This window comes from Euprymna scolopes, chromosome 6 (genome assembly GCF_053919585.1).
Source record: "Euprymna scolopes isolate OS-2025 chromosome 6, ASM5391958v1, whole genome shotgun sequence".
Lineage (NCBI taxonomy): Eukaryota > Metazoa > Mollusca > Cephalopoda > Sepiida > Sepiolidae > Euprymna > Euprymna scolopes.
The window spans coordinates 122,215,183-122,241,292 of record NC_136487.1 but is presented as its reverse complement, the minus strand read 5'-3'; the positions used below and the strand labels follow the sequence as shown (position 1 = coordinate 122,241,292).

Genomic DNA, 26,110 nt, shown 5'->3' with positions numbered 1-26,110 from the left:
TTATGTAGTTAGTTTTGGAGAGAGTTGACGATTGACCACCAGAGCAGACAGACGTCTAGACAAGGGTAGACAAACAGCTAGGAGCGGGCTGTATGAACAGAAAATGTAGACAAACTGCAGATCCTGTGAAAACCATTTGAGACAACTGTAATAAATTTATATTACAAAAATATAAAGAGTTGTTTTAATGGTTTCACAAATAAGAACAGATTCTCAATTGGTTGGTGCTGATTGTTTCATGGTTCGTCACGGAGCAGCGGGAAGGTACAGAAGAACTCTTCAAGAAAAAAGGTATGAAGCATATATTATTCTTCTTACATATGAACTGCAAAAATATCCCGTGTGATAAGTCTGATACAACATGACTCGGTTTACACGTCAATAACATGTCCCCTGGCTAAACAGCATACATACGATTTATACGTTTATTATCTGTCTGTTTAAAGAACAATATCTTACATCCACTAGATAACACATGACACGTTTTAATATATCATCTCCTCCAATATAAACCAATATACAACATTTGTGGACAAGGGAGAACGCAGACCCCACAATTTTAATGAACCACTGTTCTGCCAGATCAAACATATCCATTCCTGTGTATCTTCTATCATTATATGAAATCAGTTTTTTAAAATAGTCAACCATATAAGAGCCTATTCGTGACCACACACACACACACACACACACACACACACATATTCAGCTTTATATTATAGATTTATTTAGATTCGTTTTAGTTATTGAATACATTACATTTGGCCCGGTATTAAATGAGATCCGGTTAAAAATGGGCTGTTGTTTTTTTGTAAGTATGGCTTCTAATAATTTTATGACGCTATTGTAAGCTAAACGATAGGTTAGTCGTCGGGACAGTGTTGTTGTATTGTGGTCTATGTATGCGTTGTATGAAGTTTTAGAGTGGGGGACATTTTTCGAAGGGGCAAATAAATTCATACACTACATTAGTTTTTTTAGTGTGGTGTTATTATTGTTTTTAATTATTAAATTTGGGGTTTTAAATTTAGTATAATATATTATTAAATTTAGTATAATATATTATTAAATTTAGTATAATATATTATTAGTTTAATCTTTTTGTTCTGGTCGGTGGGTCTGGTATAGGTTTGTTATTATTTTTTCGTCTGTTTTGTAGTTAGTGTGTAGTTGGTTTTTATAGTATACTTTGATGGTGTCCTTTTTGTTAGCGTTAGGGTTTATGTTTTTATTGTGGAGTGAGTTTAAATATATATATGTGTGTGTGTGTGTGTGTGTGTGTGTGCGTGTGTGTGTGTGTGTGTGTGTGTGTGGAAATATTTTTCAATTATATTTTATCTTTTATTTATACCAATCCTTAAATTATGAAGCTCAATGTAATTACAGAGCACATAACAAATAAATAACAAAAGTCTATATTTCAAATTTCATGATGGTCTCCATGTTACAATTTATTCGTTTAAGTACGTTGATATTCACAATTCTTAACAGCACATGTTTCGTAGCGCCAAATTATTCATTAAATTATATCAATCAAAGAATTTATTTTGCCCTTAACTCATCAGAAGAAAAAGGCCTTAGAAATTTATCAAAAGAAAATAAACGTATATAGGCATGTTTACTAAACCCAAAAATTGGGCGAGAAGTTGTTTTTCTTTTATTACGCCATGTTTGAATTTTCAAACATGGCGTAAAAAAATTGTGTGTGTTTTTTTAATAAAAATTGCGTTTTTTTTTTAATTAAAAATTGTATTTTTTTTATTAAAAATTGTATTTTTTAAATAAAATTTGTATTTTTTTTAAATAACCAAACGAACAAAAACATATCTTTTGGGGGCGTTTGCTTATTTAAAAAAATACAATTTGAATAAAAATAGAGGAAAAAATTCGTTTCATTTTGCAACAGCTCTGCAAAAACACAGGGAGACTGAATTTGAGGATAACTGATAAAGCACTACGGGAGAGGGAGAGAGAGTCTGCGTGTGTGAGGGGGAAAGAAAGTCTGTGCGCGAAGGAGAGAGAGGGTTTGTGTGTATGAAAGGGGGAAGGAAAGAGAGAGTCTGTGTGTGAATGAGGGAGGGAGTGAGAGAAAGTCTATGTGTGTTAGAAAAAGAGAAAGAGAGATAGGGGGGGCATTAACCATAATCCCTCATGCATAGCAGTTATGCAACATCACGTTCAAGCCGAATTTTTTTATACAATTAAAATTAAAAATCTTCATTTTTTTTATGTTTGATTTTTTTTTTTAACTGAAATAAATACATTTGTGCGGATTCTGTTTGCTGATTGAAACAAATACAAAACGTTTGCACAAAAAGAAAATACATTGGAAATAGAAGAAGCCATGCCGGAATCTATTTTTGAAGACCGGTTTCGCCATCTTGGCAAACATTCTGTGCGTTTGTTAACGACTGATAAAAACGTTTTCTTTGCCTGTTGCTTGCTGTCATATCAACGCTACAAAATGGCCTCACTTCCGGTGACATTTTTGCTAACTTCCTGAATCTGTTCGTTATCATGTCAAATAAACCATTTCTCACTAAATCCCACGTTGCCCTTATCACATACACGGCACCACAAAGCATACGTGTTGGGGGTGGGGCTTGCTGAGTTGAAGCCTTCCGGTTTCTTTCTGGTGAAACAGAAAACGAAACGGAATGAATTTTTGTATTTTATTTTAATTATTCGGATTGCTGTTCACATCTTGTGGGTTATTTTCACAACGTTTCGACCGATGTGTTTTTTATTTCCAATCATCAATGCAGACGACACTCAAAAATACAATTGCGAATTACTTAGGACTTCAATCCAGTGGCTGACGGAACGAGATCATGCTACCCCCGTGAATTAAATAAAGGATTCCATTCGAAATTCTGTGCAGATTTTCGAGTTTGCCAGAAAGATTCCCGAGTTTGGAAAAATACACCTGAAGAAGGTCGGAGGTTACATCAACCAAAAACATTGTGTAAATAATATTCTAGATGAGGAAAGTAATTCAAATAAATCTAAATAATACGAACGAGCAAGCCTCATCTCAAAAATTCCAAAGCGTGAGACTGAATTTATCACACGTTTCTGAATTTTTGAGATGAGTGTTGTTTATTCGTATTATTTGGAATCTTTGAACTACTGTTTTCATCTTGATTGTTTTTTTTTTTTGTTTTGTTTTTTTCACGGCGTTTCGGTGTAACCTCTGACCTTCTTCAGGTATATCTCGTCAAACTCTGGAGCGTTTCTGTCAAACTCCGAAATTTGGACGGAATTTCAAACAGAAGCTTTTATTTACTTCACGGGGGAAAACATGCTCTTGTTTTATCAGCCATGGCTGATAGAGATTCTAAGTAATTCGGAATTGTATTTTTTTTTCAGTCGCCCACACTGAGAATTGAACCTTAAACCTTTAGGAGACTAGCACTTGCATAATTGATTTTTCCAAGTACTCTAACCACTGTGCAACAGATCCTTAGGTTGAAAGTTCAATTCTTAGTGTGACTGACACTCAAAATACAATTGTGAGGTACTGAGGACTTCAATGCAGTCATGGCTGATGGAACGAGATCATGCTACCCTGTAAAGTAAATAAAGAGTTTCGTTCGAAATTCGGTCCAAATTTCAGAGTTCAACAAAAACATTTCCAAATTCGACAAGATACATCTGAAGAAGGTCGGAGGTTACATCGATGGAAACATTATAAACATAAAACTTAAGATGAGGACAGTAGTCCGAAGAATTATTAAGAAATTTATTGCAGACTATTATCCTCATCTTTTATAGTTGTTGTTTGTACAACGTTTCGGCCAACTATTCCTCTGGCCTTTGTCAGGTGGTTAACCACGATGGTATAGGAACGTCGAATCTCCTAACTGTATCTTCAGCAATTACTGCCTTCCATAGTTGTTGTCGTCCCACCACATTTTGGCCAACTAAGCCTCTGGTCGGCTTTGGGTAGGATTGAAACCGTTATCTTCAGACAATGCTCACCTGGAACCATAGAGATTCAATATCTCTATCCACTGCGCCATAGGCTTCATATGAAGATGGCAGATCGGATGTGCAAACAGAATTGTGATGTAATGTTGATGCAGAGGGCAGAAGTAAAACGCTGTGGACAAAACATGGTCGAATATGACGATATGACGAATGAGTCACGCTTTCGTGCACGAGAAAACTACGGTTTTCAGTTTCATTACTCTTTTGAAAACATGCAAACGAGTTGTGTCCAGTAATATACGAGCGAGCGTTCCAAAAGTAATACCTCCTATTTTTTATTCCGCCCAAATGGATTATTATTACTCACATTAGTGTTGTGGCCTGGAAGAGTTACCAAGGAAAACCATGGGCATGGATACGGATTGGAAAGATAAAATATATTGAAACAGAACAGAATATACAAAGAACAACAGCCACAGCATGTACTACCAAGATTGCGCACTATCAAGTACACAGACCACACCAAGAGTCCTACCTCTTGGTCTATTTCTACAGTTAGGAAGAGTCCTTATGACAGTTAGTAAGTTAAGAAGAATATGTCTCTCTCACCTAAGTTGATTCTCTCCAATAAAACCTTGAAGAAAACTCAGCAAATATCTCCTTGTGTCTTTCGTGTACGAGAAGTTTTATTTGTTAAACCAATAAGACAGTTGATAACCACTAGACGGCAACAACAAAAAGAAGCGACGATCAAGAGAATAACATAAATATTTTTATTTGGTTTATTGATTACTCATTGAAGAAAACATTGCATCAATAGCAGAGTCAAAGCTTCAGACAAAGAATAATAAAGCAAATTCATATTATATTATTTATCCATTTATTTATTTGCGGATTATTATTCTCATTTTCTAGTTGTTGTTTCATGACGTTTCGGCCAATTATTCCTCTGAACCTGCATCTCAACTACATCTACTAATCCAATAATTCTTATCCATATTTTCAATGTGGCCATCGAAATATCCTGTTCTGCAAACAACTCTCGATACTCTCTGGATTTGATTTTTCCTCTGAGGTCATCAGATCTATTCATGTCTTTAAAACCCACATTACACATCCATTATATCATTCTCATAGTATTTCACATCATGCATCGTATGTCCTCAACTCTCACTGGCCAGGTTTTACTTTTACAAATTATCACATTTTGTAGACATGCTTGATAGACTCTTCATTAATCAAAAGTCGCAATGTGGTAACGCTCTGCTGGTTAGTAATGTCATAACTTCCCTGAATTTGTTTCATACAATCAAATTTTATTACACAACCTGTAAATAAAGCATACGGATTGAATAATAATTGAATATTAATTCTTTGTAAAATATTTTTTACAATACCTGATTATAAACTTTTAAAAATAAAATGAAGAAAAACGTTTAAGGATATACAACTGCAAATACAGTTATTAATGTAAAATTAATATCATTAAAATTAATACCATTAAAGTTAATACCATTAAAATTAATACCATTAAAGTTAATACCATTAAAATTAATACTATTAAAGTTAATACCATTAAAATTAATACCATTATAAAATCAGAATATGAGATAATCTGTTTCATCATTGTAAACATTACGAGGGTAGAGAAATTAAATTGATCCTCACACATCAGGAGGTTTCTAAGATTCGCCGTGTATTGGTTGACCATACAGGCATGCATCAGAAAATAACAAAACGATTAAAACAGATGTAAGGGACAAAAACATTTCATTTATTAATAGTTTGTCTACGATAATAAAAGAACGAGATAAGGTATAGTCGCTTCCTTCAGTCTCGACAGACTAATGATACCTACTGTAAGGGTGCCTCCACGGTGAATTTGTGTGGCAAGAGTTGCGCAGTTCCAACCATGTCTTTCCTGAGACAACATTGTTGTATACCAGTGGCAAGTTGAGGTACAGGACGACTGGAAACAATGCCGAGATGAGCGGAGAGCACATACAGCGTCTAGAATTCCCAAATGGTCACCCATCTGGTACTAGCTAGGCTCAACGTTGCTTAACTTCGGTGACAACCGGCGTGTCAACGTGATTACACCGTATATTAAGGTATAGTAACCTAAACTAGAATAAAATAAACTGAAAAGAAATGAGATAAAATAAAAATACTGTTAAATAAAATAAAGACACATAATTGATACTCCTATTTTTTTGTGTGTATTGATATTCATATTAAAACCCCTTTTTCTATTTATTTAAAAAGAAAATGCAACTTTGTTATATATGGATCGTGGAACTGCACTCATATGAAAGGATCTAGCTAATTTGCATATTCTTTTAAACATTCATTTCAATTAATTTCCTATTAGTAATTTTTTTTCTTATAGGATGATCATCTTTAATTAACTATTTCATATAATTATATTCATGCAGATATTCTACATGATTTATACTTGCGTAATGTTTGCGAAATATTTCCGTCAAAAGTTTATAGTAAACACAAACCTGTTTTTATATATATTTATGTATGCGTATATACATTTGTTTTTTTTTAAGTTTTGCTTACCAACCTGTTGTGGTGTTAGTAGTTAAATAAATGATGAGAAAGACACAGTAACAATTAAATATGTATTAACAAAATACATAAAAGTGTGAATTGAACAATATCTTTGACTAGTTGTGAGCAACTATCCGCTTCGCGTATCTGTCACCGACTCTCTTGTAAAACGCTTCTCGTTTCCTGAAGTGACGTCATAGACGGAAGTGACGTTAAGGAATAGTTTATTATTCAAACAACACAAATTCCTCTGTCAGTTTTTGGATCTGTATATATAAGGTATTAAAACCCATGTGAAACTTTATATTTGAGTTCAAAAGTGTGAAAATTTTACAAAGAGTAAAATTTGCCAGGGAAAGGTCGAACGACGGCATTACGAATATGCATGCATAACGTAATAGCTATTGGTTCATGTTTTAATTTTTAGCCTTATAGCAAACATGTCTTCATAGCTCAGGCATTAACGTCAAAGGAAAAAGTAGATCGTAAGCTGAACGTTTTGGTTTCGATTTTCAGTAGAGGCGCACGAGTCATTGTTTTTTTTTTTTAACTTTTTATTAATTATTTTATTATTATATATATATATATATATATATATATATATATATATATATATATATATATCATGCGTGCGTGTGTGTGTTTGTAATAAAGAATAAAGGATTTGTATAGAGGAGAGGAGGATAGATAGAGAGATAAAACAAGTTAGTGATCTAAGAGTGAGAGAGAGAGAAAAGGATAGATTATATATAGAAAAATGTTTAGCAAGGAAGACGGAAGAGGACAGGAGTGAGGGTAGGGAGGGTTAAGCGTAATAGAGATAATAAACATACAGACAAATATAACAGATATAACAGATATAACAAATATAACAGATATAACAAATATAACAAATATAACAGATATAACAAATATAACAAATATAACAAATATAACAGATATAACAAATATAACAGATATAACAGATATAACAGATATAACAGATATAACAAATATAACAGATATAACAAATATAACAGATATAACAGATATAACAAATATAACAGATATAACAGATATAACAAATATAACAAATATAACAGATATAACAGATATAACAAATATAACAGATATAACAAATATAACAGATATAACAAATATAACAAATATAACAGATATAACAAATATAACAGATATAACAGATATAACAAATATAACAGATATAACAAATATAACAAATATAACAGATATAACAAATATAACAAATATAACAGATATAACAAATATAACAGATATAACAAATATAACAGATATAACAGATATAACAAATATAACAAATATAACAGATATAACAAATATAACAAATATAACAGATATAACAAATATAACAGATATAACAGATATAACAAATATAACAGATATAACAGATATAACAAATATAACAGATATAACAGATATAACAAATATAACAGATATAACAGATATAACAAATATAACAAATATAACAGATATAACAAATATAACAAATATAACAAATATAACAAATATAACAAATATAACAAATATAACAGATATAACAGATATAACAAATATAACAGATATAACAGATATAACAAATATAACAAATATAACAGATATAACAAATATAACATATATAACAAATATAACAAATATAACAGATATAACAAATATAACAGATATAACAAATATAACAAATATAACAGATATAACAGATATAACAAATATAACAGATATAACAAATATAACAGATATAACAGATATAACAAATATAACAGATATAACAAATATAACAGATATAACAAATATAACAAATATAACAGATATAACAAATATAGGTCCTGCATTGCCTGTCAGGCTCTAGGTCCTGCCACATTGTCACACAATTACATCTCTGTATTTGTCAAACGAGTCCATCCATGGAACATACTCCAATGTACTCGTACCCCCTCAACAAAAATTCCTCCAACTAACCCGACTAGTAGCAAAATATCACCCCTTTACTGTATAGCTCATTAGATGTCGAAAAATATTTTACTCTAATAAATTTTCTTTTTTTTTTACTATAGAGTCACCATTTATCAAGGTCAGGAGGTAACTCAAGGGTAAGGGTTAATGAGTGTCAGATGAGACACCACCATGATGGCCAGTGATGGTTTAAATTGGGTAGGAGTTAATTATTTAAAGGGACAGCTCAATAAGAATTTGTTTACATTCAACTTGAAAACAGGCACGTTATAGTCTGTTGGGAAGCAGTCATGCGGTATTGTGTTCCACAAACGAGCAGTTCTGGAACAAACGTTTGCTCATAGAATTTTCGTTTAATTTTAGGCACAGATAGAGAGTAAGGGAAATTACCGACAGTGGTTGTAGCTAGACAAGTGTTTTGCCGTGAATGATTTACAGGGAGGGTGCATAAAGTGAAGTTTAGTCGAGCATCTGTCAGGAAAATAACGATAGTGCAGAAATAGGCTCGCAATGTACCTACTGTAAGAAAGACGTAGCAGGTAGGAGAAAATCGCTCACTATATCTCAAAATCGGTTTTGTACCCTGTTCAGGCAGAAAAGGTGCTCTGAGCAGCTCTTCCTCTGATATGTGAACAGTAGTCCATTTTAGGGCATATTTGGGTTTTTTTATACAGATGGAGTCAGGAGTGAGATACATTTTAGAGTGATCACTTTTCTCAGGACGATTACTTTTGGAATTCTGCACCGGCTTCCCATTTTCCCACCTGTACCCACATGCAGAAATTTTAACGTAACGTAAACAAAAGTCTTACTGCTTCCCCCATCTAGATTGACTCGCTATAAATATTGCCCCTATCACAGTATCCCTTGCATTTCAGTTTGTAAGCTGTTTTGTTTGTAAAAGAATCTTTTAAAAAGTAATTTAAAAAAAGGGAGGTAACTCTGTTCTTTACACCACCATTGGATTTTACATGAACGTTTACTTGAGAAAGTTTGTTTGATCTTGGTATATGCTTTTATTTTTTTAACTGCATCCTCGCATGGACATGTTAAAACGTAGAACCACCATTTTGGTTTGGCTACAAATCTAATAAGCCACCGATGACACCGTTTTTTACTTTTTTTTTATTTATTTGAATGTTTTATTTGAACTAATATCGTGAATATTCAAGGAATTCTATAATCGATTTAAAACACGAATTTTATTAATATTATTTATCCTGCTGTTGTTTTCAATTCAATCTATTTATGCTATTGATTTTTTTTTTTAAGTGAGATGTATTTCCATATCATAATGAATCTGTTTTCCTTTAGAGTTAATTTCAAACGAAATTGGGAGCTCTCTAGAGAAAAAAAGTAAAAACAAGACACTGCACGGAAGAGTAATTTTATCGTAGTAGAATTTGTTCACGAGGGAATAAATTTACTAAACTCATAACACGCATAATTTTATTTTGTCTCCCAAATTAAGTCTTCCTGCATCTATGGCTCAAAGATTTACAACGATAACAACGTATGGTTTTCTTCAAGAAATACTGAATGCACAAAGGAAGACTGAATTTCATTGAAATTCTTTGAGCTTTTGAAAATCTTATATAACCTAATAAAATCAGTAATTGCTTTTTTGTTTTATTTTTTATCATGTTGTTTCTGCTGTGAATGGTACATTCTACCGGATGCCAAACATTCACCCACTATTTCAGTCACTCCAACCGAAAGATAACTTTTAAGATTTTAACCTTTCCTTTGAGTGCAATTGTTTGCATTTATTTTGTGTAGGGTTGAATGAATCAAAGAAGCAAGCATCCATGTGTGTGTGCATTGTATGGCTATACGGCTTACTTTCAATTGAGAGAGAGAGAGAGATTACAGATGGCAGCCGTGGCTTTATAAGATGAGGTCTCGTGGAATCGCACGAGATCACACTGCTCACTGTACACATATGCAAATGAAATGCAGTCAGTTTGTTTGTTTTTTTTTTCAATAAGACGCCTGTTGGCAGAGGTGAGGGGGACAGACGTGTGCAGGAAGTTGAGAGAAAAAGTTGTGAACTTTTCTGCTTTTTCTTTTTTTTTTTTTGTCGTTGTTTGCTTCTTTTTTTTTTCTCCCAAAATACCAGCCCATTTCACTGCATGTTACACTTGGTTCACCGGATATATTTTTCAGGTAGTTTTTGAAATTCTTTTTCATGAGTCCGGTTGCTCCTATAATTATTGGGGTGATGTATCTTCTTAAGATTCCAGTTTCTTTTCATAATGTACATCAGGCCCTGGTATTTCGTTATCTTTTCCCTCTCAGCTCTGTTAAGGCCAGCACCATTAGGGACACTTACTTCAACTAGGGTTACTAGTTTCTCCCACTTTTCCCATATCACTATACCAGGCTTAACAGCACCGTTTTCAAGGTATGTAGCTGTAGGAATTTCAGAGTCATAATGCATGGTGTATGACTTCTTTCCAACTGCTTTTTACAGATCTTCTGGGGGATATTTACACACTCCATTGTGTCGCATTGAATAATAGCCGTCCTACAGAAAATGTTTCGCCGTTACTGCAGCTCATCAGCGAGGCAATATAATGTATATACTGAAGTTACCTCTCTAAACCGCCCAGGTAGCACATCACAATGTTATAAGATTTTCTTCAAGAAAAGCTGAATGGACAAAATGGCTGAATTTCATTGAAATTTATTGAACGTGTGAAATTCGTAAAAGTATGAACATAACCTGTACGGCATAATCACTTTTACACACCGGTTCACGCTGGGTTACCGAAATTAAGCAACGTTGAACCTGGCCAGTACTAAATGGGTGACCATTTTGAACTTCCAGGTGCTATATTAGGTGTATCGGAATTTTGGGGGGAATTTTTGACACCCCTAACAGAAAACTGCGAATAAAATATTAAAAAAGAACTCGTAATTTCTCTTTTTAAAGTGGGTTGTTCATTTTCTTTATGGAATATACTTCCAAAATAAATTTTTTAATTGTTTAAAAAAGAATAGAAATATTATTTTTTTATTTAAAAAAAAAACAGTGTTTACAAAATGCCTGCATTCAGGCAGACCTTTTTTTACGTAATGAAATCAATTGAATTTTACGAGTTTAATATTTTTCAATTTTTAAACTTTAACAATCTATCAAAATTATTCTATTGCTTCAATTTTTAAGATATTTTCAGGGTGAATGTGAAATTCCAATAAACCGAATATAATATTATAGGAGGACCAAAAATACTAATTTTGGTTAACAGCACGCAATAAAAAAGAGGCATTAATTATGTCCCTTTGACGACTGCATATTTGATAAATGCCAAATTAGTAGGAGCAGCTCTTTAAGCTTGGCGCAAAACGCATTACGAAAATGCGATTTTCTACGGCCCTCGCTTTAAAAAAATCCTTTTATTTAAAAAATACATGGAATTTAAAATATAAATATGGATAAATTCTTAACAATAAAGAATGCAACTACTCATTTAATAGTATTTCTATAGGTAAGTGATTTTTTGGTATTTATATATACATATATTTATCGAAGCAAGTCAAAATACGTTGATTTTCTTTAAATATTTTTTAAAGAAAATCGAGTTAAAAACAAATATTGAATAATTTGTTATTAAACCTGCCATTTTTGTAACATTTGGTCTTTGCTCCTTTAATTGAAAAAATTTAGGTTTGAATTACATTTTTCCAGTAGTTAGTATAAGCCTCTGAAAATAGTAAGTTGAATCATTAGTTCTTATCACGCATTTTTAATGGCCGCTTCTGATAGACCTAGTGATGTATGTGCTCTCCGCTTATCTCAGCATTTGTTTCCAGTCGTCCTACACTTTTCCTTACCACTGGACTCAAACAGTGCCGAATCAGGAGAAGTGTGGTTAGAGATTCTGCAACCCTTGCGTCACGCTTACACACGCAGCTGCTCCTACAGGGGGTATCCTTTGTCTTTCGAGACTGAATCGAGGCATCGAATTAACGCAATCTAATAAAATAACTAATTCTGTTTTCAAAAGTCAAATTCTCAGAAACCAAGAGGCTTCCTGCCTAGGGCTATCACTTGATCCATATAGATCGGTCCAGTAGTTTCCAAGAAAAAGTAGAACGGACAGACAAACAGACAAACAGACGAAGAAATATAGTATAGATGTATCTAATCATTCTATAGATGAAAGGAGTTTTTCAAAACTAAAACGAATGAAAATGTAACTATAGTCTACGATTTCGCAAAAGAAACTACAGAGTTTGATAATAATTATATCATTTTTTTTTAATGGTATCTATGGATTAATCGCGTTAAGACACGGGTTTTCGTCAAATCACCGAAGTTTAGCAATGTTGAATCTGGTTAGTACCAGATGAGTGACCATTTGGGAATTCTAGGCGCTGTATGTGCTCTCTGCTTATCTCGGCATTTGTTTCCAGTCGTCTTGTACATACACTTCACTTGCCACTAGTATTTAACAATGTCGACTAGGAGAGGTGTGGTTGGAGATTGCGCACCTCCTGCCACAAAAATTTCATGCGCATTCACCCCTACGGTGGGTTCCATAGTCTGAAAAAGTCTTTTTCTTAACAGAATGGCATTCCAAAAACCATGAAATTTGAAACATGACCGCAAAATTTTTTTAGGAGAAAATCTCTCTCTCTATCTATCTCTCTCTTTCTCTCTCTCTCTCTCTCTCTCCCCCTCCCTCTCTCTCTCTCTCTCTCTCTCTCTCTCTTTGCTCTGTCTTTATTTACCTATATTTTCATGTCATTATTTACACATATAATCATCCTTCACAATTTCGAATGTGATATTTTTTCGAATTTCATGTGTTTACCAAATACTAATAAACTATTCGATCCGTTCAATACTAATAAAATTTCATTGTCCATTGACTAACGTCATAAATTACTTAAAACAAATTTACTAATGTCTATTGATAAAATTCAATGCAAATTTGATATATTTGTATTCTCAAAATGGTGCTTATGCCCATATTCTGCCCCATATGCATCTGTAAAACATTCTAAAGAAACTGAAAATTGGGGAATATTTATTTATTACTTTAGAAGTGAATATTAAACCAACAAATATATAAACACATAAACATATCTAGCTTTATAAAGATGCATATATGTGTGTGTGTGTGTGTGTGTGTGTGTGTGTGTGTGTGTGTGTGTGTGTGTGTGTGTGTGTGTGTGTGTGTGTTAATATACAGGGTGAGTCATGGAAAACAGATCTTTTTAAGGAAAACAAAACTCTGCGAATATTTCAACAAACATTTTATAATGCTCATTAAAACATTTACTAAATTATGTCATTATGGAATATTTAAAAGCGAAAAATTATGCCTGAAAATGATGGCCATTTTCACGAGCACAAATTTGAGCCGCTTTCTAGGAACTTCTAAAAACATGTTTCCTGTGACTCGCCCTGTATATATATATATATATATATATATATATATATATAGTAATTTATAAAATATGGTGATTAGCTCTACCTACGTATTGAGCACTTTTGAAGTAAATACTTAAAGTTTACGCATAAATCTATACTTTCGTATATTAAATTTGTGTGAGTAAATGAAGTAGTTATATATATATATATGCGTGTACGTGTGTTTACGTGTGTGTGTGTGTGTGTGTGTGTGTGTGTGTGTGTGTGTGTGTGTGTGTGTGTGTGTGTAAATATTCAGTTCCCACTCGTGACCGAGTATCGAGTTCTGTTATTAAGGTCCATCCATGAAGGGGATGGCTTTAAAGTCTACGGTCAAAGAGTCGCAGACATGCTTTACACTGAAAGGTTGGGGAAAGAAAGAGATTGGTGATTCCTCTTATTTGTCTTGTCGCTTCATTTTCCATTCTTTTCTCTTCAAAGTCTGCGATGCCTTCACGCGTTGCTCTCTTCCACGTTTTCCGGTCCTGAGCAATCTGCTCCCAAACCAACATATATATATATATATATATATATATATATATATATATATTAACAAGGAGACCCGACGTTGCCCGGGATTAGATAAAGATAAATGTTCCGTCCTCCCATACTTTCATTGTTGAAATCGGTGAAATCGCCCATTTTTCAATCAAATCAAGTGATTGCCTGCTCTTGCTAAGGAATAATCGTGGTGCACTGGGAGGGAGGGGAGACCTTCATATACCTCCTCGCACTGAATTATCTAATCTACATTGCACTGTAGAGAACCTACTGTTGATGTTATTAAATTATTTTATAACTTGTATCAAAATTAAAAATACAAAAGTCAAGTATCATGGTCCAATTGTGGTCTAAATAGAAACATTTATTTCGAACGCGCCACTTTCTTATCAAATAACCTACTGTTGATTTTATACGCTTGGCTTTTCTGCGTGTGCGGTAACAAAACTTCTCGAATGCAGTTGTGATGTTCAGCTAAGGGTGTTGACTTTGGTCAAAATTGGACTTTCTCATTTATTCAAATTTTTTCGATCATCGATTTTCGATACTTGTCGGATGTATTTCTATCTGATAACACCCCAAGGCACATCAAGTACATTAGTGTGAATCTTTTTTTTTTAAACTCAGCCTAACCGTTTCGGAGTCTATAGGGAACAAACTCGCATGCATACACGCGTACATAGTGCCTTATATATATATGCGTGTATATATATATATATATATATATATATATATATATATATATATATATATATATATGTTGTTTATTTGTTTTTGTTAGCGATACTTTTTGAATGAATTCAATTATTTATATGAAATTGCGTTGTTATGTTGGATCCGTTGAATACCACATTATTTTAAATTTTCCTCAATTGTTGTGGAACACTGAGGTATTTAAAATTCGACTTTTTAGCGTGCGTTCACGAATCCTTATCGTATGTTCTTGTGGGAACACTGGAGTATTTAATATTCAGTTCTCCCTCGTGAGTTCTCAAAATTGCGTAATCAGTTGTCGTGATCCCATGCAAGGACCATAAAGAAAGACGTGAACAACAGGTTTATGCAGAAAGAATATATTGTACAAGAAAGTGATACAAAGAAACCAACTTGGTATTTACCGACTGTTGAGTTAGACAGTCTGTAGTCTCGCGTTGAGTCGCAATATTTTCCCAGAAGAGTATTAACTCTCGGTGTTTTTTATAATGGTTAGAAGAGTCCATTATGGGTGAATTGGTAAGTTCCCATAACAGTTCTTAAAAAGTAAAAAATTCTTTTCGGGTCGATTTCAGCGAATTTTATATTTAATTCGACTAGCAATTTTTGTTTTGGTTACTAATATTATAGAGAAATCCGGAGGATCAAGCTATCCCCTAATTCAAAGTTCTCTTCTTGCTACCCGTTACATTTTAGAACACCCGGGATATTGCCGAACTATCTGAGTAAGAAGATTATTATTATTGTGTTGATTAATTTAGATTTGTTTTAAAACGAAAAATGCAACTCAATAGCAAATATGGTTAAATGACGGTTTAGGAATTTAACTTGACCAAATTTTATAAACAATAAAAGGGAGGAATTTTAGATAAGTAAAAACAATTTTAGATAAGTAAAAACAAAATACCTTTTCAGAAAAAGGAATGCACGTTAGCAATAATCATAATAATAATACCTAGATACGGGATACAGATGTCGGCTGATCGGATTCTTTGTGGGCGTGCAAATGACGTAATCACAAAGAAATAGTTGTAATATATACACGGACGTTAGTTAGAGGGGTTGAGAAGAGTTGAGGAGAGCAGTCGAGGACATCAGTCGAAGAAGTCGGGGAGAAGACACCGTGGAAACCGGTGAACTCACGATCCAAATTGTAAAATCAAAACATTGTAATCTCCGAAATGTTGACAGGATGTGTGAATAAATGTTATATGAAATATGAATTGGTGTGGTATCATCTTTCGAAGAAACAGATATGCTGTAGGTTGTTGCAGACATGTTAAATTGAATAAAATAAAATACGCATCAAGTGCGCTTGAAACCAAATCACAACGTAATATTAGGAAAATAAACAAATATTTTACTTGTTTGAAATTTATCACAAATATATTTCAGAGGTAGACTCCATCTTCAGTGTGGTGTTTGGTTTCTTTTTGAACTCTCATTCTTGAAGACATGTTAAATGTTTATCGAACTCTTAAACGTTTTCAGATTCTGTCTATTATATAGACTGCTGTTATTATATAGCCTCTTTTTCTTCTTCTTCCTCTTTTTCTTCTTTTTTTTCTTCTTCTTCTTCGCCAAAGAACATTTGTTTGACTCTCGATCAGTGGAACACTGTCTCCTCTTGTTGTTTAAAGGCCCTTCATGTACAAGTAGTTGTTATCCCCTCAAAATAATATGCCGATATGTCCACGTCATTGTTTCAGTCCAGCTCAAGCAAACCATTACTCATCGATAATTTGATACCCTGCTATCCAACATATGTATACATGCGTGTACCGATGTACGTCAATGTATAAAGGTAGATATTTATCATGCTTTTCATCGCAGCGTGATGTGACACAAGGTCAGAAGATGGAATGTTCAATCCAACGTCCCTAAAGTATAAAAATGTGTTTTTTTCCACACATTTTTTCGAGAATTCATTTTTTTAAATATTTTGGATCGGAAACACATGAGAACAAATATAGATTTCATAATATTTTTAATTGAGGCGGTAAGGCACAGAGAAGGTTTTGTATCGGAATGTCTTCGATGAGTATCGATAATCGATAATCGAAATCATCCGATAAAAGAAAGAACAGACGATTTGTATCGAAGTTAACACCTTATGCAGCCTAACATCACAAGTGCATTTGAGAAGTTTTATTACGACACTTTGTTAGGTGTCATCTTTTGGAAACAGGTATGGAAATTTGTCCCTGTTGTTATTGTCATCTTAAATATTTATCGAACTCTTAAATGTTCACAGACTCTATCTATTATTCTATTATTTATTATTTACACCCTTCTTCATCTTCGCCAAAGAACATTTGTCTAATTCTCTATTAATGGAACACTGTCTCCTCTCGTCGTTTAAAGGCCCTTCATGTACAAGTATTCGTTATCCCCTCAAAATAACATGCCAATATGTCCACGTCATTGTTTCAGTCCAGCTCAAGCAAAACATTACTCATCGATAATTTGATACACCGCTATCTAACACACCAATGTCTAACCATCTCTTTTTTCTTTCTTTTCTTTTCAGTACGAATGAGGACTCTGTGGGAGAACCATATGTGTTTCTCAAGTACTCCGGGACACACCAGCAGCCTGCATCGGCAACTCCAAACAAAGCACAACAACTCCGAAATCTTACATGGCTGTCGCGCAATGCCGTTGACATTAACAACGCTGATGCTGCACACCGGGCGACGAAGAAAAAGGCAGATCAGTGTTCACGTCTAGCGCCAGATCCGTTCCTCGCTAACAGGAAAGTTCTACCGGAATACGTGGGGCCTCTCCCAAAGGATTTATATGGGATACCTCTCGAAGAGATCGATAAGAATATTATGGACGAAGTAAGTACAAAGATAATTTCTCCATATTTTTTAGACTAATAACGTTGTATGGTTCATTCGGTCGTTCTATATCAACCTGTTGTCTGTACATCTCGAAAGGTGACCTGTCTATCCGTGTTTTGCTGTTCGTATGGTTATGATGTCGTTTACTCCAGTTTTCTGTCTTATCCAGGTGTTTCTTTTTCTTTCATGCCAACTAATGCTAAACATTATGGTTTCCATTTTATATTTTGTCTTTCTTGGCTTTTTTATTGCTGCGCCATTTAGTGCCCACGTTTCGATGTCATCTTCTATAATATAAAAGGCAAAATGTGTGTGGGCGTTTGAATGTCTGCCAAAAACTTTAGACACACACAACCAACACTCATAAAATTGGTATCGTTTGAAAGATCAGTCTCTCGGATGACAAATATCCGAAAATTAGCCATAAGCATTAATTCGTTAACCGTCAACCGGGCCGTTTTTTATATTTTTGATATATATATATCAGTTTTTTCGCCGACATTTTTGCAAAATCATCATACGCCTTGCAATGACTAAGCTTATTTCGAACAGCAGCAACGCCGTATGTCGCGATGGGCGTGGCGACTGAACTGTTTGTTGTTTTTTCACTTTCTTTTCCTTCTTAGCGTTACAGGTTCGACCCTGCCTACTACTACGGGTACTCGCTGCTATTTTCATTTTTTACGGCGTTTTGAAACATTTTTAGGGCTCCGTTGATCAATACCTTTACCATAAAAATTCTACACACCCGGGCAACGCCGGTGACCCTCGCTAGTATGTCATAAAAGTCATGGTGTATTCATTTAACACTTTCTGTTTAATGTTCATGGTGGACTTCTACTCTTCATAATGCCATTTATTTTGGAAAAGTCTGCCCATCCAAGTATACTTCTTGTGTTATTGAATGTATACATATAATTTTCGAGCTTGCATTTTTCAAATGCTTGCCAAAATTATATATGCATCTGACAATTCTTTTGTCGCTGTTCTCTAAATCAACACAGAGACGAATTTATCAACATAGAAGTTTTATTTACAATTAAGCTTTTGCCCATCGATAAAAATAAAAACGTTAGTTGCAGGGGATAATTTGCATATGGCACGACGGCTGAGAAAATGTTAGCCTTCTGTCTTCTCTTACTCTTCGTTATTTATGTTATCTGTCTTATATAAACATCAACCGACATTCTGTTAAATGTAAATATCAAAATATAACATTTTTCTTCTGTATTTTGTGTTGCGCAATTTATAACTTCCAGGCCTAGAATGTAAACATTTCTTTTATTTTCGTGGTAATTAAAATTCCGTTCATTTTATGGGACACAAGAATGTAGATCAAATCCATCTGTAATGTGCGTGTATGCACACCTCTGCTTTCATCGGCGTCGTCACGGCTCTATATCTTACACAATTCGCCTCTTGATTTTAGTCATATCAGTGTCACTTGTCACCATTCTGTCTAGGTAGATGCAGTTGTCAATATCCCGGAAATTTTCATCTTTGACGTGACTGAGACTTTCGTGCAATATTTGTTGAACATGACCTTGTTTTTTTCAGTATGCATTTTACGGCCAACTAAATAGCAATCATTGTTCATGTTTTTAAGAATTCTTTCTAATGTTTGAAGTGTATGATTTTGACGATGATGTCGTCGACAAATTCCAGATGGACAAAGTATTTTCCGTTTTTATTGATATTTGTGCCTCCCCAATCAATTTTATTGACCATCTAATCCTGCAGGTCTCATTCAACGAAAATGATGGTGCATTACAAATGTAATATTTTATATATGATTCTATGTCCGTCTTGATGTTACGGTGGTAAAATCTCTTCGTCAGAGGTTAAGATTATTTGTTTATGGTGTATTTTTCAAATAAGCAGGTTGTATATGTTGGTATCCGTTTTACGTTTATCGTTTTTTATATATGGGCAATTTAAGGTTTTACAAGGAAGCTAAAAACTGAACATTGAAAATTTAACTGCACTTTAAAATAATGATTCAGCTCTGTGATTTATACATTGAGAACTTTTATTCCTCATGTTACATGAGATTAAGACTACAATTCTTGTGTTATATCCTCATTATACACACACACACACACACACACACACACACACATATATATATATATATATTAAAAAGAGGAGGAAAGGTACGATTCAATTTCTTTCTTATATTTTCTTTTTTAAAGGTGAAATATTTTTGATATATTTCTACCGTAACAAGTCCACCGAACTATCTAATGAGCATTTTTTTTTTGTTACCGCGTGTTCGCTTAAAGGTGCGGGAATTTACATTAGAGCTCTTTGAAGCATTAAGAAATATAAACCATTGAATAAACAGAGAAAACAGTTTTTAGAACCCGTTAAAAATGCAAAATATATTATTAAAAGAAGGAAGAAAAATACAATTCTTCTCTTTTTTTTTTGCTTTTTTAATATATATATATATATATATATATATATATATAAAATAAAAATTACAATTAAATTTGCCAAAATGATCCAAGATGGTAAAACTAAAGTATATTATAAATATTAAAGAATTAATTTATAAAGTAATCCCAACCAGATGTAAAAGCTCGATAAAACCAAATAGGAGATAGAGCTTATAACAAGAGAAAATAGTTAATAAAACTTGTTAAAAACACTTTGAAAAAGAGTTAAAAACATATTTAATTTGAAAAGGAAACACTAAATAAGTGGATTGTCCTTAATCCGCGGAGTTTCGAAGAAATACGTGTCTTCTCATCAGAGGGTAGGAATTAGCAAAATGCGGGATCGGATTTTGCATGCAAAAGTATTTAATGAAACTGCAAGTAAGTCTAAGATCTTACTTGATAACAAAAAGTGAAGCAGAGGGAATAAGGTTAAGAAAAATGTGATTTCACGTGAATGGATAGTCTGGTGAAAGGTAAAGTATCCAATGACGGTAAAATCCAAAAATGTAAATCCAAGAAAGTTAGTTAAATTTCCATTCGCACAAGTAAAATCGAAGGAAATCGCGTCATTGAAAACTAGTCCAAAATAACCCAAAAGGCCAAATCCGTGGAGTAATTCACAAATAGTGATTGAATAAAATATAAAATAGATTCAGACAAGGTGACATTAAAAGGCGCAAAAAATATAGGGCTTTGGTCTCTGGATCATAGTGAAGGACCCAGGTTTCATCCTGTGTAATCAGTCTTTTGAAAAAATTTGACTCATCTTCTTGGCACATCTCCAAATTCATCCTCGAGCACTCGACGCGTTCTCGATCTGGAATGGTGTGAATAACCTGGGAATCCATCTGGCAGACACTTTATGCATATGCAAATGGTCATGAATGATAGTTTCCACAGACCCTGTACTAATCTTGACATCTTGGGCTATTTGGCGAATAGTAATGCGCCGATCTTCCAAAATGGCAGCCTCAATTGACGGACAGATGCCTCATCAATGGCTGAAGAGGGGCGACCAGGTCTGAGAGCTGTTTCCACAGACTTCCGGCCATGTTTAAATTCACGATGCTAGCGTTTTACAAGGTCCTATGATGGGGCATTATCACCATAAGTTTTTTTTCATTTCATCAAAAGTCTCCTGTGGTGTACTTCCTTTCAAATACAAAAACCGGATCACTGTTCGACATTCAACAGGCTCTATTCCACAACTGACTCAGTTCAAACACCTGTAAAACAGAAACCACAATTAGTTCAGAGCTGTAATTTGCCATGTAATCCGTAGGAATATAAATCATTGTACATGCAAAATTTCAGCTAGATCAGACAACTGGAAGTGGGTCAGGGACATTACTTATTGCACATCCCTCATATTTTTTAATTAAAGTGATTAGAGAAGTTCCTTGGTTATTATTAGAATTATGGTTGTTAAAAGAAGAAATGTGGTTTTATATTCTTTTCTTAATCAATGTTGAAGTAGCCCCGAAATATATGTATGCACTTTATTAAAAGCTCGAGGTCTGAAATCAATATTAATTTTCTGATTTGTATTAGGGAAATAGTTTGAATTTTGTTCATAGTGTGCCACAAAGGGTGGGACAATGATTATAAGAGAACTGTTTTGGAGGGTATAATGAGTTGTTAGTGTTAGGATGGCTGTTAGGAGAATTATTATTATTATTATTATTATTATTATTATTATTATTATTATTATTATTATTATTATTGCTGGTTGTATGATTGTAGATGGAGTGGCTGCTCGAGTGGTATATTGGATTAGTAACTATTTCAGATGATGGATGGGAAGAAGGATAACTTGAAGACGAAATATTAGTGTCAGTTATGGGAGGATTGCGTGGGAGATCAGTAATTGTGCATGAATATATAACATCTTTATGGATACCATCATTATTGAGTGGGCAAAGATGTTTGTTATTACAATTACAGATAGTTTTGGGTTTATTTGGAAAGGATTTTTTGGGCTGATTTAATTTTTTTGTTATTAGATGTTAAGATTCTTTGTGCTAAATTAGGCATTGTTGAATAAGAAATCCTTATTAAGTTTTTATTGAAAATAGAACTATTTCTGTGTGGGTATTTGAAAAAGATTTTACAATGTTGACGAATTCCTTGGGTATATTAGTTTTGACATTTACGATAAATGGAGGATTAAACCAAATATTTTTCTATCTCCTGATGCTACTGGGTGGGTTAGAGTTATTACGATTAGTATTTTGTTTTGGATTATATATGTAGACTTGTTTATTGTTATTGATAGCGGTAGAGCTTGTTAAATTTGCAGATACCGGCAATCCTCTCCCTTAAAATTGTTTTTAGTGTCTTTATAACTCCTGCTGATATTTTCTTAAGTAATAACTTGTACATTTCAGTTGACCTCTTTTTTACCCTATATTTTTGCGCCTTTTAATGTCATCTTGTCTGGGTCATTTTGACATTTGCTTTTATATTTTATATTTTATTCAATCACCATTCAATCTTTTTTCTTCTTCTTCACTCATTTTTCTTAATTACACCTTGTCTGGGCAGCCGTGTTTAACCCATATCTTTTTCTTATTTTAATAATATTACAAGAATTCTTTTCTCTTTTCCTTTTACCTATTTGTGAATTACTCCACGGATTTGGCCTTTTGGGTTATTTTGGACTAGTTTTCAATGACGCGATTTCCTTGGATTTTACTTGTGCGAATGGAAATTTAACTAACTTTCTTGGATTTACATTTTTGGATTTTACCGTCATTTGATACTTTACCTTTCACCAGACTATCCATTCACGTGAAATCACCTTTTTTTCTTCACTCTATTCTCTCTGCTTCACTTTTTGTTATCAAGTAAGATCTTTGACTTACTTGCAGTTTTATCAAATCCGATCCCGCATTTTGCTAATTCCTACCTTCTTAGAAGGAGGAACGTATTTCTTCGAAACTCCGCGGATTAAGACCTATCCACTTATTTAGTGTTTCCTTTTCAAATTAAATATGTTTTTAACTATTTTTCAAAGTGTTTTTAACATGTTTTAACTATTTGCTCTTATATATATATGTGTGTGTGTGTGTGTGTGTGTGAGGGGAGTAAAGAAATATTGGAAATTCTTTATTAAGGTATGAAAAGCTCAACGTGTAGGATGGAACCTAATATATAAAGAGAATTATAGACAAGACAAAATAAAATATGTATTAATGCATTTGTCAGTCTAATATGGAAAACGGCGATCTGCTGATGATAAGCATTAGGCTTCGAAATTGCAATGCATTAAGAGCATTCAGAACTCTTATTCTAATTGACGCTTCCCATATTAAACAGACAAGTAAATCAATATACCCCAATAGTTTATTCTATTTTTGTATTGTTTACAATTCTCTTATTTCAATTAGTTGTTAACATTTTGGGCTAAAAAAGTGAAATATATCGACTATGCATCTAGGCTGCGGCATCTACCATTAGCCTCTTCCTCTTGGATATGGTCCAGAAAAGGGTCTGCAATCTATCAGATCCCACTTTGTCAACTAGGCTCCAACCCCTGTCCCATCGCCGTAATGTTGTATCCCTATGCCTGTTTTACAATTATTTTAATGGAATGTGCTCTGATGAACTCATTGTACTTGTGCTCCGTAGACGTACATATCCCCGACAAACCTGCTTAGCAACAAAATCACACCCCTTCACTGTTGAAGTACCTAAATGCCAGAATGTTTTCTACTCTAATAGATTCTTCCCTAGAACCGGTAAACTTTGGAATTCTCTTCCTGCTACCTGCTTCCCGAGTTGTACTGATATGCAGAAGTTCAAATGCAACGTAAACCAATATCTTAATCTTTCTTAGGTATGAACCTAATTAGTAGCCCCTTATATCCAAATGGCAATTTTCCTTGGTTGGGGTGAAAGTGAGTAAAACAAAATGAAGGAATTATTTTTCTTAACAATAAATTGTAGCATTTCTTCTTCCTCCCACAGTTTGGGTATTTATACTCAGTGTACTGGACTCCTAGGTGAATAACAAGGGTTGACATAAGCCAGGATGCATGCAGTTATCTCCCTTTCTTATGCATTCGAACCACGTCTTCCTCGATCGAGCATGCTAGAAAATTTCCGGGATATCAAAACGTGTTATATAGCTAGGGCAATGTTATGGTAATTTCGCGTCTGAACAGCCGTACTGGTTAGGAAGTTTTAATTTGAATTGAACGTGACTTGAGACCAAGGTTCGAATCATGCAACCGGCGGGGAAGTTATTTTCGCACTAAGGATTCCATTAGAATGGCACTTTTATGTCTGCGGAATAGTTTAATAGCATTCTATAAAACTGGGCCTTTTAAGAAAGTAAAAATAGGCCGCTAAATAAATTGCTAAAAGCGCGATGTTCGTCCAACTGGATTTGTTGAACAGTATATGGCAGGCTTGCTATATGTTCGCTAGATAATATATAACTAGCGGGACCTGTAGAAATTCCACAGGGGGGCTCATTCATATGTAATATATTGATGTTGGAATTCTGTAGATGTTCAGAAGACGCTCTGATATTATTGTAGCTCTTTTTGTTGTTGTTAAAACTGCAAAAGTATTTGTCTAAGCTAGCACGAACGCTCGACGAAGATCGGTCGTAAAGTACACTTAAATACGATATTTTAATTCCTGCAGATTTCGTATGTATTATTATAGAGCCAATGTTCTATCGATTTTTATATGTTATAAAGTTGCGTTTCAAAAATAAAAATAAAAATATCCAAATGACTTGCGTGCAGTAGCTGGAATCGAAACCAAAATAAAAACTTATGAATAAAATATATGCATATATATAAATAACTTGACTTCCTTCAGCAATAATCGAAACCAAAACCAAAACTTACGAAGAATTCTTGATAAAATTATTTATAAAAGAAACAGATGATATCATAAGACATAGTCTGAGAATTTCTTATCTTACTTTTCCCCTTGTTCCTGGAAGAGTGGCAATGACCAAAGTATGCATATAATTTCGAATTTATGTCTCACACACCCATTGAGATAATGAGATATGGGTGTGTATATATATATATATATATATATATATATATATATATATATATATATATATATATATAGTTAGCCATATCTCATTATAAATTTATTTCAGCTCTATGGTTTCATTTCAGTAAGTCGGTTAATTATATATATATATATATATGTATATATATATATGTATGTATATATATATATATGTGTGTGTTTATGTATATATATATATATATATATATATATATATATGTCTAGGACACATACACAAAATATATATATATATATGGTAGCTTCCTTAAGTCTTAAGGGACGATGGATACCCACTGTAAGGGTGCCCGCACATGGAATTTTTGTGGCAAGAGTTGCATAATCTCCAATCACACCTCTCCTGATTCGGCCTTGTTAAATACCAGTGACAAGTGGAGGCTTACAAATTAAGTCACCTTATACTTTCTTTACCTCAACATTGTTCAATATGTGAGTAGATAGAAGAAGGAAAAAGTATTCATATTTTTGTGACTAAATGTTGTGGATTAATCTTTCATTGTGCTGAATCTTTTAGATAAAGTTTTCTCTGGGCTAGGATAAATTTTTACAATAAAATTATTCTGGGATAAATTTTAGGATAAAAATTTCTCTGGTCTAAATTCTCATCATAAAATTTCTCCATGCTAATTTTTCGGGATAAAAGTTTCTCTGGGCTGAAATTTCTGGACTCTTTG

General features: G+C 33.5%; 1 protein-coding gene across 1 annotated transcript in view; it reads left to right on the top strand.

Annotated features, from left to right (window-relative positions):
- Positions 1–26,110, top strand: part of LOC145277923 (sodium channel protein 1 brain-like) — a 1,166,286-nt gene that overhangs the window by 110,164 nt on the left and 1,030,012 nt on the right. The window contains exon 2 of the mRNA XM_080129995.1: positions 17,622–17,934. Within this exon, the coding sequence (XP_079986121.1) occupies positions 17,926–17,934 (9 nt within the window). The 5' untranslated portion in view covers positions 17,622–17,925. The remainder of the gene's footprint in view (positions 1–17,621; positions 17,935–26,110) is intronic.